This window comes from Epinephelus lanceolatus, chromosome 21, assembly GCF_041903045.1.
Source record: "Epinephelus lanceolatus isolate andai-2023 chromosome 21, ASM4190304v1, whole genome shotgun sequence".
In the NCBI taxonomy this organism is placed as follows: Eukaryota; Metazoa; Chordata; class Actinopteri; order Perciformes; family Serranidae; genus Epinephelus; species Epinephelus lanceolatus.
In genome coordinates this window covers 9,666,511-9,685,582 of record NC_135754.1, presented here as the reverse complement: position 1 = coordinate 9,685,582, position 19,072 = coordinate 9,666,511, and the positions used below count along the sequence as shown (strand labels likewise).

General features: G+C 39.7%; 1 protein-coding gene across 1 annotated transcript; it reads left to right on the top strand.

Annotated features, from left to right (window-relative positions):
- The first annotated feature begins 297 nt into the window (after window positions 1-297).
- On the top strand, window positions 298-18,655 carry fdxr (ferredoxin reductase). Its single transcript, XM_033610489.2, has 12 exons — window positions 298-720; window positions 3,910-4,013; window positions 7,813-7,908; window positions 8,844-8,966; window positions 9,082-9,195; window positions 9,364-9,465; window positions 10,880-10,987; window positions 12,695-12,779; window positions 16,335-16,534; window positions 16,639-16,810; window positions 16,896-17,069; window positions 18,066-18,655. Exons 1-12 carry the CDS (start codon window positions 639-641, stop codon window positions 18,194-18,196), a joined length of 1,491 nt encoding a protein of 496 aa, XP_033466380.1. The 5' UTR covers window positions 298-638; the 3' UTR covers window positions 18,197-18,655.
- The last annotated feature ends 417 nt before the right edge of the window (window positions 18,656-19,072 follow it).

The following is a 19,072-nucleotide window of genomic DNA, read 5'->3' as shown; positions in this document are numbered from 1 at the left end:
CATATGCAACTGGGTGCTCTCAGGGTCATCTAGAAAATCTTTCATCATTCATTACCTATGGAACAGGTCCACACTTTATACCTATGACATCACAAATGAGTTTTAGCACTCTAGTTTTTGGATTTGGGAGAGACTTGTTCATTTTCATTACTATTTTTGGACTGTCTCAGATCATAGGAATAACATGTATGAATTTTGAAAATGTGCGTAGTTCCCCTTTAATTTTAAAAAAAAGTGTAACATTACAGTGTTGCTGTGGAACCTATGTACTGAATAGTCGGTGCTGCACGGACTGTTGGGGCTGTAACACACGGTGCAGCCTTGAAAACAGTCTGTTTTGGCAATAACACCATTACACTGTAACTCTGTGGTAAAGTTAATATTTGTAAAATAGAGACACACTGTTCGAAACACATAAATGTAGCTAGCTACCAGTCACCGTTGAGAACATTCAGCCAGGAGAGATAAACGTTTTTCACCTTGGCTTCTGCTCTCAGTCCTGCTGACTATCCAAAGCTCAGTCACCAGGCAGGAATGAGGAGCTGCTCACCAAACTCCAGGAAAACAACACAGTGGATTTAACGCTGACTATTTCTTGGTTAAAAGCCAGAGAGCTTGTCTGTAGCCCGGGGAGGAAAATGAGTGGCCATAAAATGCTGTTTTCCGGGTTGAAGTTATGGACTTCAGGAAGAAGTACGAGGATAAGTCGACTTCATGATGGTGAGACACTTTACCACCTCAAGTGTTAACCTCACTGTATTTAATGCTTGATATGTAACGCTAGTACGTCCAGTGTTTACTGTGTGGAGGAAACGTGCCAAACCCAGTCAAAAAATTAGTTAATTCTTATTTGTCTAAGTTTCCTTTCGACAAAGATGTATAGCTGATTGAAAATATGCAACTCCTTTAACAAACTGACTTCACTCAGTAATTCGGCTCATACACAATGTACCAAGCAGCACTCAAATCAATAAGATATAGTGTTGTACAGTTTTGTGCCTGAAGTTACTCTCAGTCTTAAGAGTGAAACAGTGCCATAGTGGTATCCTTCCCCCTGACTGTGGAGTGCTCATGAACTTGTCTTGGCAGTTACAACCCCAATTACATAAAAACAGAATGCAACAATTTGTAAATCCCTTTAGACCTATATTCAATTGAATACAGCACACAATTTTTTAAATTGATACACTATTGTTTTTTGTAAATATACACTCAAATGAACTTTTATTTTTGCAACACCTTCCAAAAAATTTGGGACCAGAGCAACAAAAGACTGGGAAAGCTGTGGAATTCTCAAAAAACACCTGTTTTGAACATTTCACAGGTAAATAGGCAAACTAGTAACAGATGATGGTATCAGGACAGGGTATGAAAGGGGCATCCTGAAAAGGCTAAGTTGCTCACAAGCAAGGACAGTGCAAGGTTCACCACTTTGTGAAAAACTGTTTGGACAAATTGTCCAATGGTTTAAGAATAATGTTTGTCAATGCACAGTTACACAGAATTTAGGATTTCACCATCCGGAGAAATCTCTGCACAATAAGGGCAAAGCTGCAAACCAATAATGACTTCCTGTGACCTTTGACCACTCGGGTGGCACTGCATTAAAAACGGACATTATTATACAAAGGATATCACTACATGGGCTCAGGAGCACTTGTTATGTGTGCAAACTTTAGAAGCCAGCATCTGTGATGGTATGAGGGAGTGTTAATGCTCATGGCATCATGGGTAACTCTCACATCTGTAGCACCATACTGGTTTTGGAATAACATATGCTGCCATCCAGACAACATGTTTTTCAGGGATGTCCCTACTTATTCCAGCAAGACAATGTGTTACAACAATGTGGCTTCATATTAAAACAGTGTGATACTACTATGAAGTGCAAAATACCACAATGGAGTCCCCAGACTGTTGAGCAGCCAAAGTTCTATGTCAAACAAGAATGGGGCAGATTTTTTTTAACACTTTATTTTAGGTTTTTCACAGTAAACATTCCTCAAGGGGGCAGTTTGGTGGGAGGAGGGGGAATGTTGATTACCGTTTCATGATGAAACTACGAGCCTGTAAATATCTGAAAAAAATGAGATCTAGGAATGTCAAAATTTTTAACTAAAGCATCAAAAGAGATTAAAGAATTATTTACAAAAAGGTCCTTAAAAAGGTCCCTTCTGTGCCATAGTTTGAATACTGGGTCCATCAGGGCCAGAGTGAAAAAAGGGTTTGAAGTGATGGGAGCAGATGAGTGCTTGTTTCAAGACAAAATGGCACCGACATTGGGACCAAATTTTGGGAGTGTTCTGAACGACAGGATTTTTTTAGATAGTTGTTTCCTTTCACAGGTAAGAGGGAGCACATTAAGGATAGGCAGGCAAAGTTGTTTCCATAGTGGACCAGACAGGGCCTATATAATACCATCTCTAAATGTAGGACGCGAGACGGCCAGCTTAGTAATGTTTGCCGACCAATAATGGTGTGAATTATTCGGTAGCTAATTTAGAGCTTTGTAGATATGTCTTATGAATCTGTGCAGTTTTTCTGTTCCAAATAAAACCAGATATTATTTTGTCCAGCTTCAAAAAAAAAAAAAAAAAATAGATAGAAAGATGGGTATCATTCAGAAAAGGTATAGGAATCTGGGTAAAATCATAATTATGATTGTGTCTATACGGCAAGGGAAATGGGTAAAGTTTTTTCTTCTTTTTTTTTAAAGATATTTTTTGGGCATTTTTAGCCTTTATTTGACAGGACAGACAAGTGTGAAGGGGGAGAGAGAGAGGGAGTGACATGCAGCAAGGGGCCACGGGCTGGAGTCGAACCCAGGCCGCTGCGGCAACAGCCTTGCACACGGGGCGCCTGCTCTACCACTAAGCCACCAGCGCCCCGGAAATGGGCAAAGTTGACCAATGTGTTGCTAAAAGAAGAGGTGATGTTACACAGTGGTAAACATGCTCCTGTCCCTTTTTTTTTGGCAATGTGTTGCAGGCATCAAATTCAGAATGAGTGTATATTTAGAAAAAAACAATAAAGTTTATCTGTTTGAACATTAAATGTCTTTTCTTTGTGTTGTATTCAATTGATTGCATTCTGTTTTTATTCATACTTTACACAGCGTCCCAGCTTTTTTGGAGTTGGGGTTTTATATTACAGTGTAAGATGTTTTACAACAAGTTCAGTCCTTCCTGTTTACTGCAGTTCTAAAGAGTGCCGAAGTCACGCCCCTTCCGGTAGAGCTCATGGGACCTTAGATCGGAAAAAATATGAATGGCAGTGAATGGGGAGAGCAATATTATCTTTTGTTCCCGTTTGAGATGCGGCATGAAATCTAAATATGTTGTTAATGTATTTAAAACATACATTTTAAGGTCAAGAAAGTCATACTTTGTGGTAAAACTGTTGAGATATAAGCTTTTTAATCAGAAAGACTCAAGAGTACACAGGAGGAGGTCATGTATGTGACGTCATAGCTTTTGCTCACTTCCTGCAGCTTGGCCTCCCCACTGAAATTCCACTGTTTTATGATTAATCGATTTATGATTGAAGATGTCTGTGTGTTTTGTGCCAGACTGCAGTCACTCCAAGCTGCTGGAAGCAAGCGAAAGCTATGACGTCACATACGCGACCGCCTCCTGTGTAGTTTTTCTAATTACCTTTTTTTTCAAAAGCTTATATCTCAACAGTTTTACCACAAAGTATGACTTTCTTGACCTTAAAATGTATGTTTTAAATTCATTAATGACATATTTGGATTTCATGTCACAACTCAAACGGGACCAAAAGATAATATTTCTCTCCTCATTCACTGCCATTCATATTTTTTCCAATCTAAGGTCCCATGAGCTTCACCGCACGGGGCGTGACTTCGGCACTCTATAGTTGATTTGTTGTGCTTCACTGGTTCTGCAGGTATACATGGGTTTGGAAAGGCATCTTTTTCCTCAAACAGCCCAAAGGTGTGTGTTGTGGGGAGTGGTCCAGCTGGGTTCTACACGGCACAAAATTTGATCAAGGTAATTCCTGTTTTCATAATGTTGGAGACTATCAGCTTTAAGATTGAGCGATATGAATAAGCCTTCTATCACAGTATTATTTTATATTGCGATATAGTTAAAGGTCCAGTGTTTAGGATTTAGGGGCATCTATTGGGAGAAATGGTATAGAATATTCACAACTATGTTCTCACTAGTTGATAATCCCCTGAGAAGAACTGATGTGTTTTCGTTACCTTAGAATGAGCCATATGTAATAACTCACAGAGCAGGTTCTCTCCCAGGGAGTCCTCCGTATTCTTTCTACAGTAGCCCAGAATGGACAAACCTAAAGGCTCAGACACAGCTAACTGACATCATGGAACTAGTGACGACAAATGCTGACTGTTGTGTTGCCTCACATTGCCTGTGTCTCAGCCTAAAAGTTGCACATGAACACACTGCAAAGACTACAGCTGACAGCCAACCGGCACGTACATTCTGCGCCTGCATGAGAGGAAATAAGTCTACACACCAGCAGACAGCAGTCAGAAAGGGAAACTGGAAGACCGTCTTGACACCAGTTAGCCAGATAGCACATTAACAACACAATTCAGTATTGAAAGAACAGAGGATATTTACCGTGCCCCAGTGAACAATAACACAAACCATCATGAATGGTTTCTGCTGAATAGCTCAATGACTAAAGAAAAATAATCTTACCTTATGTAACAAGTTTGTTTTGGTCTCAATCCCTATTGGCTTTAGCTGTTTGTTTACTTTCCTCACTTCTGTTTTCTCTTCTGGTGTGCTGAACTGAACTGCCAATTAGAGTGATTTCATTCACAGATGGACTCCGCGGTTGCAGACACTGATTCAACATGCTGAATCGACTGAACAAAAGCCGACAAGGGCCAATGAGGGCAGCCCAACATTGACTGACAGTCGACTGTTGGCTTGATGTGTCAGTGCCTTAACACTGGCTCTAGATAGGGCCATTTGCATTTTCGCTTCAGCCACCGTAGTTCTCTGACACACATTTGGCATGCTGGAAGAGTTTCAGCCAGGTTTTAGTTCTGCAACCTCACCACTAGATGCCACTAAATCCTACACACTAGACCTTTAAGTTTATGTGAAATTAGAAACGGGCACCTGACAAAGTTATCATTTAATAAAAAGCCAATATTGCTATAAAGCAGTCCTTCTGACTGATTTGAAACATTGCCTACAATGACCTAACGCATCCAAAGATACTATAGAGACAGCTACAATGGTGTAAACAGAGTAGCAAAAAAATAAATAAAAATGTTATGTTTTGTAATGTTGCCGAATCCTAACAGGCATTGTGGTCCCATACCTGCATTTTTCACTTGGGTATTGCATTGTGATCCTTGCCCAAGCTAACTTCAAATCTGCGACCTTTTAGCGTGATCAAAAAGAAAAAGTTTCTGCCAGAAAATTCCAGTGGTTTTTTTTATTGTTTGAATATCCCAGGCACAAAGTGCCTGCTGGTGAAGATATATAGTTTTGGCACAAAATATTGCGTGCTTGTAGTTTCAATGCTGTAGCCTACAGGCCCACTTTAAACACTTACTCAAGTCAAAACAGAGACATGGGTGTGCATCTCCATACTAATCCACCTTCATACACCTATCACACCCTAACTCACTGAACCTTGTTTACTTCAGTTTTCAGTTGGTGCCTTTTGAATAGACGCTCATACCTACAACTGCACCACAGACCTGGTATAAATAGGGCAGGAAATCAGTTGCAGACCACTTCCTGTAGACCTACCTGTTATTTTTGAGTCACCAGGCTAGTACACACTCCACACTAACGTAGAGATGTTTAAAAGCTTTAGCAAGCATTATTTTGTGTCGATTGTAAATGCAGCTGTGTGTGTGGCGCGGTGTTTTTTGTTTTGTTTTTTGTTTTTTTGTGATTCAGGTTTTTTAACTCACTTTCCCAATACATGTAGAAGATAATATGACACAAGACAACATTTTAAGTCAGTAAAGGAAAGGCAACAGAACAAATCTGGCCACGTGAAATAACTCATTCAAATAAAATAAGACAAAAAAATAAATAATAAAGGCAAACGCATACTTTATTTTTACACTTCCGGCAGTAATTATCATTGACAGGTTCTGCATGTAAGGTTTAAGTGGTGTTTAATAATACCTGTGTATAATTTTGTAGCTTGTTCCCATTTCTCTACCTTGATTTTCCTGAAATCCTCTCCTAAATTTGAGTTACGATCCCTTTCCCAGATATTTCTTAAGGCAAACCTCTATGTTTCTTTAAACCTGGACCCTATTTTCCCATTTTTTGTGTCAAAGTGACTAATGGGAATGACAGTTTTTGAAATTGGTCCAGTATTTAGCAAGAGGACTGCAGCTGGCATCTGCAGAACAGGCTGCAATGTCACCACTCTAAATTTATGTCCACGAAAAGTGCTTTTTTTTGCCACTGACAGGTTCAGATTGTTATATCTAAGAGTCTAACATTATGGAAAGGATCCCTACAGAGATAGACTTTTTTGTTTAAGAGAAGAATCTTTTTTGTTTAACCCGGAACAGACCCAAAACTGCCATAATAGTTTCAGTAGTGTTTTGTTCATGTCTTTTTTTCATTGGGGTGTATTGGACATCAAGTCTAACAGTCCACAAACATGACAGTGGCTTTCAATCAATCAATCAATCAATCAATCAATCAATTTTATTTATCAAGCCCAATATCACAAATCACAATTTGCTTCACAGGGCTTTACAGCATACAACATCCCTCTGTCCTTTGGACCCTCACAGCAGATAAGGAAAAACTCCCCCAAAAAAAACCTTTAACAGGGGAAAAAAATGGTAGAAACCTCAGGAAGAGCAACTGAGGAGGGATCCCTCTTCCAGGACGGACAGACGTGCAATAGATGTCGTACAGAACAGATCAGCATAATAAAGTAACAGTAATCCGTATGACAATGAGAGAGAGAGAGAGAGAGAGAGAGATGCAGGACAGACAGTAATGACAGTAGCTTACAACAACATTAATGAAAGTAATAATATTATAGTTCTGGCTACTGTGGTACAATATGTTGAAAGTATATATTAATATCTGGCAGTATACATGTGTGACAATAGTCATATGTGTATAATAACAGTAGAAGTATGACTAATGACTAATGATGGCAGCAGCAGCAGGAGGCATCTGGCAGGACCACGGCAGCAGCACAACCACACACGTCACGCTGTCCAGGCACCGCTGCGATATGAGTTAATCTGAGAGACAGTGGAACACAAAGGCTCCGGAGAAGAAGCCGAGTTAGTGACATCCAGAATGGCAGAGTTAGCAAGATGCAGAGAGAGAGAGAGAGAAGGAGAGAAGGTGCCCGGTGTATTATAGGGGGGTCCTCCGGCAGACTAGGCCTAAGTCAGCCTAACTAGGGGCTGGTACAGGGCAAGCCTGAGCCAGCCCTAACTATAAGCTTTATCAAAGAGGAAAGTCTTAAGTCTAGTCTTAAATGTGGAGACGGTGTCTGCCTCCCGGACTGTAACAGGAAGATGATTCCACAGGAGAGGAGCCTGATAGCTGGCTTTGTGAGGCTGTGCTTAGACACGGTGTTGTATTGAGCTAAACACTGAGATATTTCTGTGCCAAAATGGTGATTAGCACACCAACATTGCCATCCATATTGTAGCAGGGCTAAAAAAATATTTTTAAAAAGTTAAGTCCTGTAACTAAAGGGTCGTGGTCGTATAAGCCAACTTCTTTTCATGCGTGTCACATTTCTGATCCAAAGGATTCTGTTTTACGTGTTGCATCTCTCTGTGTCTTTTTGTCCCCCCAGAGCCGTCAAGATGTTGAGGTGGACATTTATGAACGGCTGCCCGTCCCCTTTGGTCTGGTCAGGTTCGGGGTTGCCCCTGATCATCCTGAAGTCAAGGTCCTTGATCCTGATTGTAATACAGTTTTGTTTTCTGTATTTCCAGTATAAGAACAGGTCTCTCAGCAGGTTTTGAACTCGGTACCTAGCCTGCAGGTTGCAGGCTTTGTGGTATGCTGTACTGCAGGGAGAAGTCTAACTGTCCTCTCTGATTGTGAGCTTTGTTGGTTTGTACTCTCAGTTTTAGGTGTGTCTATCACAGTACTAGGTCAAAAAGAAACTTAGTCAATACCCAAGGCAAACCTGTTTACTCAAGTCCTTGTAGCATTGCATAATGTAGTTTAGTTACTCCCTTTCAAGGCACATCACCCACACAGCGGTCTAGCCTGCGTGAAAACTCCCTGGCACGTCTAATGGAAAATAATAACAGTAATCAAGGAAGATGTTTAAAGGGAACAGTTCTGATCATGTAGGGCAACAAGGTGAAACTCATAATGGGGCTACATGAGGACACGAGGGTGTGTGATGTAATTATGGGGACAGTGTGAATGTCAGATCAGTTTAGAAAAATTCCCACATTAACAGTATCTCACAGGCATTAAAGTGAAACTGAAAAAAAAACAAGCTTGCTAAGGACAGTTGGCTCACACACAGGGAGAAATGGTGTGCCTCCCAGTATCAAAACTTAAAGGAGCAGTACAACATTTAGGGGAAAAAGGTAAATATGCTTTCTTTAAAGGAGCAGTTCACCCCAAAGTCAAAGATAGTTGTCGAGTGTACAGCTAAGAGGAAAAATATGTATATTTGATTCTGGGGTGAAGTGTCCCTTTAATCCAGTTTTCCCTTAAATTATAACTTCATTAACCTGTATTCTTCGGATTCACTTGTAAATACAGCCAAATTAACATTATTGGGGTTTAATCACCACTACAGGAGCTGTAACACTCATTTTAGCATTTTTGTTTTAACAATTCTGATCCTTTTTTTCTCCTCAGAATGTCATCAACACATTTACACAGACAGCCAAACATTCACGCTGTAACTTCTATGGTAACGTGAATGTGGGGAAGGATGTGAGCATTGAAGAGCTGAAGCAAGCTTACCATGCAGTTGTACTGGTAAGCGAAATAGTGAAAACACACCGCTGTGTCTGCCAGTAAGAGAGTTGTTGTTATGATGCATGTGTATGTGCCAAAGCATAATATGCATTGTTTTCCATATATATTTTGGTAGAGTTACGGGGCAGAGGGCAACAGGAGTATGGGAGTGCCAGGAGAAGACCTGGCCGGTGTGTACTCTGCCAAAGACTTTGTAGGCTGGTACAATGGGCTGCCAAGCTGCAGAGAGGTACGACTTAGACCATGCAGATCTATGGGTGCTGCCATGTGTAAAAACGTCAGCTCACAAAGTGTGAAAGATATTTTTTTATCAGTCATGTTTTTCGGGTTTATCTACTTTCTGCTCTGCTTTTTCATCATCAGATATCAGTTTCTCTCCATTTTCTTTTCCGTTCAGCTGAATCCAGACCTGAGTTGCGAAACAGCAGTCATTGTGGGCCAAGGCAATGTCGCTTTGGATATAGCAAGAGTCCTGTTATCAGACATTGACATGTTAAAGGTGAGGAACACACAGTCTGGGTTGTTCAAGGTAAGAATATAGTACCAAATGTATATCAAAAACCAAAGCAACCACACAGTGTGATATCTGGTATATGGTGGTATAAAGCTCACTCAAGGTCTACTTACATGTTTTTTCAGAAGTTATCATCAAAATTCGAAGAAGTTTGGCATACTGACAAGTTTCCATGGATATATAATAAAGATCCATGCCTTGCACATTTAACCACTAAATACACTTTAGATCATCACCATGGTGATGACAGTATGGCAGTGGAAAGTGTTTTGTGTGGAATGAAAGAACTGGTGTATACGATTGGGCTCCATGCTTGTAGAAACATGGAAAAGAGTGCCACCCTCAGAACCATCACTTCATCAGCAGGTAATTTAAAGAAAATGATGCCACATTACCAACAGCACATTTTTATTGACAAATGCCAAAACTGTGCATAACTGTGGTCGACATACAGTATCAGAAGCAACACCAAATGTTAAGAAAAATACAACTTAGGAATATCACTCACTTTAAAGGAACACTTCACCTCATGACTGATCAATTGTTTATTAGTTACTAACCCCTTGATATGTTGAATTTGTGAAGAAAACTTTATTTTTCTCGCATACTTCCACGGTGAATGAAGAATCCAAAAACAAAGAAAATTCTTGATGATTTAAAGTAATAGGGGTCCACGTTTAACAACAGCAAAACTATATGAAAACATCCATTTACAAGCTTTCACACAGCTTACACAGTTTAATCCAAGTCTCATTTATTCAGTCCTATGCTTATTATTTAAGACTGAACTGAAAGTGAAATGTATCTATGCTCTCTTCAAAGCCAGATTCCATTGACAAAAACAGTAATTTTACCTCGCTGAACATGAGAGCTGCTGGTCTACCGCTACCTCAATGAGTTAGTTTGTTTGTTTGTGTTTTTGTGGGACTTTGGTGTTTTAAAGGGTTGATTCAGATACACCAAAGTCACACAATAACACAAAGTACCTGGTCGAGGCAGTGGTAGACAAGCAGCTCCCATGTTCAGTGAGGTAAAACTACTGTTTTTGTCAATGGAGTCTGGCTTTGAAGAGAGCTTATTTAAGTATCACTCTCTCTGTTAAGTTTTTAATATTACAATTTTAGTGAAAATGCATTTGTTTGTGAAGTACTGAGTACACAACTGGATCAATGAGACTTGGATTATACTGCATGAGTTGTGTGAGGTATGAGATAAAATCATTTTTTTCTTCACAGATTCAGTGAAACGGGGTGAGTAACTGATATACAGATGGTGTTCTGGGAGCTGAAGTGTTCCTTTGAATAAACATCAACTTTATACAACTGCTCAGAAATCTAGTTTTTAGAGGGAAAATGTTCTTGCAGAGACTGACTGGAAAATATCTCTTGTATTTCTGCAGAAGACTGACATCACCCAGCTGGCTCTGGAAGGTCTGGCAGAGAGCAAGGTCCGCAGGGTGCTGATGGTGGGCAGGAGAGGACCCGTACAGATTGCTTGCACAATCAAGGTGTGTGTCAGAAGAGAAAAACTGTTACCAAAATGGGCCTTTTAAAGAGGAAGCAAACAGCTTTCAATTGTAACCATCATCTTGGTTTACTTCGATGACACCAACGCTACTGTAAACCAAATGTTTTGCAATGTGACCTGCATTAAACCACACCAAGACCCCACGACTTCCTGGTTTAACTTGGGCCTTCCGTACTCGCTCTAGCTGTGCACAGGTTTCTAGAGAAACGATTTCAGCTGTTTTTCCATTACTATTCAATCTAAATATTTAAACTGTTTATCCATTACTACATTATTATTTTTGAGGTCTCGCTTGCTAGTTTTCATACACTGTCAATGGCATGGTGTTACAACTGAGGTTGGTGGAGGTATGTTTACTCTGCAGCCAGCCTATTGTATCTGGTAGTTTGTTGTTTATTTTGCGGCTAGATTAAATAAAGATCACCATGACACCGATTTTCATCCTTCATAGATGTTTGTTTTTCTCATAAGCACAAATTTGTGAATATTTTTAATCAAGTCATAATCTACCATTAGTAGGGGACACACAAGTATAGATAATAAAATGGCTGCTGTGTGTCTTGCCCTGTTGTACTTTGTTGTAGATCCATAGCAATGTGATTCCATATCTCAAAATATAGTGATGAGTGCAATGTTACCCTAACCAGTAGAAATAATGGCCAAAACCATGAAAATAAGATCCAAGTTGTGAACTGGAATCATCCTTTAAACTCACCAAACTTATTCACCAAGAGAGACAAGTTCTTCCAGCTTTAAAGAGGAACTACGCCCATTTTCAAAATTCATACATGTTGTTCCTATGATCTGAGACAGTCCAAAAATAGTAATAAAAATGAACAAATCTCTCCCAAATCCAAAACTATAGTGCTAAAACTCAAATTTGTAATGTCATAGGGTATACATTTTGGAGCTGCTCTGTAGATACTGAATGGTGAAAGATGTTCTAGATGACTGAGGGCAGCCAGGGAAATGTTCTGAGCATGTGGGTACGTTTTCTGTTTCAGAGCTGAGAATGCTACAATAGGATAAAGATAATTTGGGTTTTAAAAAAGAAAATAAACATTCTGTGGGTCCAAAATTCAGTCTCCCATTCATTGTCTATGGAGCAGCTCCAGACTTTATACTTGATGACATCACAAGTTTGAGACTTACTTCTCTGGTTCCTGGCTTTGAGAGACAGTAGCTCATGTTCAGCATTGATTGAACTTTCCTAGGCCATGGAAATAACATATTGGAATTCTCAATTTAGGTGGTCTTTCTCTTTGAAGCTGTAGTTGGTAACTTTTATGAAAGTAACTTTTTTGTCATATTTGCAGAAACTGTTGCTGTATCATGACAGTAGTACATGAGACAGATAGTTTGTGAAAAAAATCGTTTTCACAATAAAAACAACCAATCAGAGCCAAGGAGTTTCAAGCACAGCTGTCAATCATGTCAATCAAGGCTCATGAACTGTGGTCACGTTAGGCAGCGCTGATCCAATATGAATCAAGATTCAGTTACTGCATAACCTGTTTCTCACCTTAAACGTTTTCAGGAAACATTTTAGTGTACTGTTTAGCTGTGCAATGAGAAAGTTTTCCAGTGAGCAGTGCTTCATTTATGTAATACTTTGTGGATATAGTGACAGTTTCAGCAAATATGTTACATAATATTTTACTCCATGCAATGTTCTCCTTGTCTACAGGAGCTCAGGGAAATGGTGAAACTGCCGAACACCAAACCTGAGATGGTGGCGGCTGATTTTGAAGGTGTCACTGAGGCTCTTAAAGGTAAGCAATGCAATATTATCTTCTGTTTAGAGGACAGTACTGTCTCTTTACTGCCTCATCAGTCTGCTTTATTCTCAAACACAGTGTGTGGAGACTTGAAATTTTCATCTTTCACACTTTATGGTAATGCAATAGGCTACATACAGTAGTATATTTATAATATGCAGTTCAACAGAAAAAGGGAAGTCAAAGTTTTCTTTTGTATACCAAACGAGCAGCCTATGATACTATCTGTGTTGAAAGTTTGAGTTCAAAAGAAATCAGGCCTTGACTATTGCAGAGACTGTTGAAAATGTCACACGGAAAGAAGAAAGGCTGTGGTTGACTGCCGCAACACACGCTATTGAGACCTATAACTCATACATGCTGAGGTGAATGGAAACTGTTAGCTGGTAAATACAGCTGGTAGATGTTCTGTAGTTACTGAGGTTTACTGCTGGTATGAGAAACTGCAGAATTATGCAGCACCATAGGCTATTGTGATGACCTTCTGGCCAGTGTTTGTCCTTGCTCCAGAAATGACATTGGACTGATTGATGCTGTTGAGTATGTTCAGCCTAGTGATAACAGTCTCCTTGCCTCTGCTCATGGCTCATTGTGAGAACCTTGATCTCATCTCTGTTACACGATAAGCTTTAAATGAGAAATGCTTTTAGGAACTGGTGGTTTCTATCTGTCTTGTTTTTAGTACTGCTAAACTTGCCAGTGATAACATTAGCAGCGCTGCAGTGGTGACTGCTTCGTGGTTAGTGCAGCACATCAAAAGACACACACTTACAGGAAATTTATGAAAACCAGAAGGTTAGAACATTTCTACAAAAAAAGACAGATTGTAGGTTTCGTTAGCGTGTATGTGTAGGTCCTTTACGTGTTTTTGATAACTGGAATTTGCACATACACACACCTACACACTTTTTCCATCTTCACTGAAATGGCATGATCATGCATGCATTTAAAGATGAAAACACACATATGCACACACATACATGTATGTATGATAGTTATAATTTTACCAACAACAAAAACTCAACTCAAAACATTTTAGTCCTGTCTTATTCAAAAAGAGTCATCGACATTCTGGTCTACGGACTATATATATTTCAATAAAGAAGTATACAAATTCTTTGTAACCATTTTAGCCTGGTTTTAGTCAAGAAGAGTAATCTAGTAATACAAGTAAAAAACAAAGGTAAAAACTGTAAAACTTGTTTTTTGATTTTCTTTTTAGTTTTAAAGGAATACTTCATCCCCCAAGTAGCCATTTGTATATCAATTACTCACCCTGTGTTACGTTGAATACATGAAGAAAACTTTCTTGCATGCCTACACAGTGAACGAACATACCAAAGAAAGTTCTTGATGAATTGAATTCACAGGGGTCCTCATTTGACAACAGCAAAACAAAGCATCCACATCCACACAACTCATGCAGTATAATCCAAGTCTCATTTATCCAGTCATATGCTCAGTACCTTAGGGGGCCTTAACTAAAAGTGAAACGTAGACTCCATTGACTAAAGCAGTATTTTTACCTCGCTAATCACAGGAGCTGCTGGTCTACAGCTGCCTCGATTAGTAGTTTGTTTTTGTTATTGTGTGACTTTAGGGACTCAGAACACTTCACCCAGTGCCTGTCCGAGAGGAGAGAGACTCAAAACCTTGGATAGTTCTTTGGTCTAGGATCTGTTTTATGTACCTGACAACCCTAGGAATTAAAATGAATAAAAATGGCATTCTATCGCTAAAAACGTTTTTAATGTTGGATACAGCATACTGTCCATACATACAATCCACCTCACCGTAAAAATGTGTAATACTGTTTCAGAAATCTATTTTTATTTTATTTTATTCTATTGTCTCTATTTGTTGCTGTTGTTGTGGTTGTGGTTGTTGTTGGTTTTGTGATGTGAGCTGTCGTAACACCTGCTGGCGACCAGTTTACAATAGTTGTAAAGTACTATACTTGCAACCTCTGGAACCTAAGATGGTCATCTACCGCTCTGAGCTAATTGGCAAGTAGCAACTCAACAGTGGCTTCACAAATTGAGTAAGTCATTCACTGTTGTGTAGGAAAGCAGCCATCCGTGCATGGAAAGGCAGATTTGAAACCACTGTAAAAAATTCAGTTATTAAGACAAAAATCTGAAAACTCACATATTGCATCAAGACAGCATGGAGATGTTGGTAATTTGTGTGTAACAGTGATTGATTTGCTCCATAAGTGAAAAACTGATGTTTAAATTTGCCATTTTTACATTGACTCCAATTGTTCACATTAGAGCAAAATTCAAAATGCTGTCAAAAATTCAGTTTTTGAGATAAAATTCTGAAATTTGCCACACATCATCTACCACGACTCTAGAATTTTGTCATTTTTTTCATGAACATTGAAGATTTATTTAGCAAGAATTTGCATGTATATGTTTACAGTACCGTTTACAGTCAAACATTTTGATGCACTGTAGGCTCAATTTTTGATAAATCAAAAATCTGAGAAACATGGTTTTTGTAGGACAGTCTGAAGATGCTCTGTAGCAAGTTTGGTGTCAATTGAGCAAAGATTGTGGGAGGAGATACGTTTAAGAAGTTTTACAGTTTTTGAAAAAAACAGAGTGATGAACTTCATAATTTTTAATAGGTTTAAGTGTACAAAAGTTTCTTCAGTATTGGGGCTACAGTTTGATGAAAGTTGTGAAGCTGTAGCACGTATGGTTGATTTGTTATGAATTTTCAAAGTTTTGCACTTTAGACGCTTGCTGTAGCACCACCATCAGGACTATTGGCTTGAGTTTACAGCTGAGGATATCTGGCTTGAGACTGGACCTTTGTGCAAAGTTTGGTGAGTTTTCCCCCATGCGAAGTATGATTTCCTTGAAGAAGAAAGAAGAAGAAGAATACCTAGGATTACAACAGTGTTCTGGCAGCTTAGCTGCCCGGACCCTAATGAAAGGGGTGTTTATTTGTGAAGATTATCTTAATGAACAAAATGTGTAAGTATTATAAATGTTTGTGTGGCACAGAGCTTATTTTTGGTAATAATCCAAAAATCCAATGTAAAAATTCCGTAGGCTTTTGGATGAGGGAACCAGGGAGAAGCTAACTTCCTTGTCAGCCTACAGAAAAATGTCATCCCTGGAGCACTCTATTGCAGCTGCTTTTTATTCACATTTTCTCACAAAAGTAAATAAAATACCATGGTAGTGAAGCCAGATTTTCTTATTACACACATGACCCTTGTCAGAAATATTACCAACTGATCATTTACCTGCATAAACAAACCATAAAATATTTGCAAATGTTATGGGTAATTGTGTCGTGGTGGGTAATTGATATACAAATGATCATTTGGTGGGTGAAGTATTCCTTTAAAAAAATACGTACATACTTGTATGTACATTCAAGAATAATTGGTCATTGTGATTGTTCCTCCTGCCCGTAGAAGAGATTGGATACAAATACTCACACAGTCATTCAGCACACTGAATGAAAACTACTTTCAATTTAAGAAAAAAAAACAGATGTTTATTTTAAGCATAAGTATCTGTGCTGTGTCAGATTTGCCGAGGCCCAGGAAGCGTCTGACAGAGCTGATGTTGAAGACAGCCCTGGACATCCCAGGAGAGAAGGAGCAGGAGAAACGAAACAAGGCTACCCGCATCTGGGGTCTTCGATTCTTCCGGAGCCCTGTTGAAATCCTGGCCGACCCTGACAACAAAAAGACAGCTGGCATCCGACTAGCGGTCAACAAGCTGGAGGTAAGCAGGAATTGTATTTTAAAACTCAAGAAGTCCCTCATGTAGCCATGTTGCTATGCTTAGTATGTTGGCCTGGTTAAAGTTGGTTACATCTGTATGACCAGGGTTCAGGCGAGAGGGCGCGGGCAGTACTCACTGGAGAAGTGGAGGATATGACCTGTGGCCTGGTCATTAGCAGTATTGGCTACAAGAGCCTCCTCATCGATCCATCAGTGCCGTTTGACTCACACAAAGCCATCGTCCCGAACAGCATGGGTCGTATTCAACAAGCTGCAGGTACCCATAAAAAAACAAGACCATTAAATCCTTTCTTCAAAAAATATTAAGTGAAAAAATGTAGTGAAGTCCTCTTTCTGTCTAGGTCTATATTGTAGTGGCTGGCTGAAAACAGGCCCCACTGGGGTGATAGCCACCACTATGAACAACAGTTTCGACACGGCACGATCCTTGGTGGAGGACATGGACTCAGGAACGTTGGACGTAACTGCTGCCAAGCCTGGTTCACAAAGCATCAGTGCTCTGCTGGAAAAGAGAGGTACTCTATTGAGCCTTTGGTTGATTCACTACTTTCTGTTGAGCCCTGCTATCGGGCCATGGTGTTGTCCAAACACAAGAGTTTCAGTCTGTGATGGGAGAAGTGTAGAGTTTCTGCTGTTCTGATGTCAAAGTGGAGTTTGTTCCACCATTTTGGAGCCAGGACAGCAAACAGATGTGACTTTGTAGAGCAGTAGCATAGCCCCCTTTACAATAAAGGAGTAGCAAGCTGATTGACAGTAGCAGAGCATAGCAGACAGGCGTTGTTTGACCTCGTGCTGGGTGCAGGACGGACTTGAGACGTTCACAGCATGACAGTCAAGTATTTTTCTGTTAATGATGAATAAAAATCAGCTACATCACAGCTGCAAAGTGAGTTAGTTATCCTTGCTGTAGAAAATTCCTTTCATGAAGTTGTTCACTTCTAAAAACGGCAGTAACTGGTTTGACATGATCAAAAGTTCATGATTATACCAGGGTATGGTGTACAATATTCAGTGTGTATATGTTGTATATCATTCAGAGGTTGTCTCCACATGGCTCTCGACATAGAGGTGGCTAAGCTGGCTAGCAGTTAACAGTGTGAAGAGTGCTAACAACCAATCAGCAACAGTGCTGACAGAGCTAACGATGTAAACTGGGGGAACCAAGGGTGGGTGCTATGCTTCTGCCTCACTGCCGCCATGATATTAGCGGTGACCACTGTGTAGGTGCAGTGCAGAGTGGCACCGATTAGATAGCCAGTGCAACACAAAAAAGACTGACATGCACTCACAACAAGGAACAGAGATGCTCATATTACAACACACACAGAGGGAGCATGACTTCATTCTCTGTTTGGGACGCCATTACTCTACTAGAAAAAAGTGGTTTGCTGCTGTATTAATGCTCTGAATATTTTACAGAGCTCCTTTAAATGCACGTTATTGACTTGGCCAAAAGGTGTCTGTAGCCAAATGTGCCGTAGCCAAATGTGATTTGTATTTATCCCCCGTAGGAGTGAAACCGGTGACTTTCTCAGACTGGGAGAAGATTGACAGTGTGGAGATGAAAAGAGGTGAAGCCACCGGGAAACCCAGAGAAAAACTACTGACTGTAGAGGAAATGCTGAAGGTGGCTCGGAAATAACTGATGATAAGAAACTGACGGGTAAAGACTGAGTCACTGCTGCAGTGTAAAAAATAACAGCAGTTACCATACTGATGGGGACCAATGACTGAACACAATGGGCACAGAAAAGAACATGGACTTTATTCATGTTGTACACGGAAACACATTAAAAGCTAGTTGGTACTGTAGAACCCCTAAAGTTTTTGCCTCATTGTCTTTCAGTTGGTGTCTATCTTCAACAGTATCAGTCTAAAGCACTGAAAGACTGACCTGTGGTTTCCTGTTGCACTAGCCTCAAATAAACAGGATGCTCTAAAGGATGCTGTTAATCATGAACCCATTGTGTGCTATAATATACTGTATGTATGTTAAAGAGTAAAAACTAAGTGGTGGCTGAATTATGTTATATGCTATTTGCACTCACATTTCATATGATCAATATGTTTTATACAAAATAAAGTGTGACTTATATCTTTCTATTTCTGTTTCTGAGTAGCTTTTCCCACTGTTGCTATTTACTACTGTCAGCTTAGATTTCCTACATCAAGAGTGTCCAAACTTTTTTAAATGGGGGCCAGATCAGATTATGTGAAAACAGCTGCTTCTCACATTATGTGTTATTAAAAAAACACACGAATGAAACTAAAGCAACTGTTCGATCATTCAGTGAAAATATATTAAACTTTCCACAACTCCTAAAAGCAGCGACCCTCACTGCTGACTTTACGCTTCTTTGCTGTGGCCATGTCTAATACCTAACAGGAAATGGCTGGTCTGCTGTTAACTGTTAGTTTGCTTTGGTTTACCACCTGTTTACAAAAACACATCAGTCCCTCTTGCGTAGTTTCTACTTGGACAATGTCTCCAAACTGTATGATAGTCCTGCCATCATGA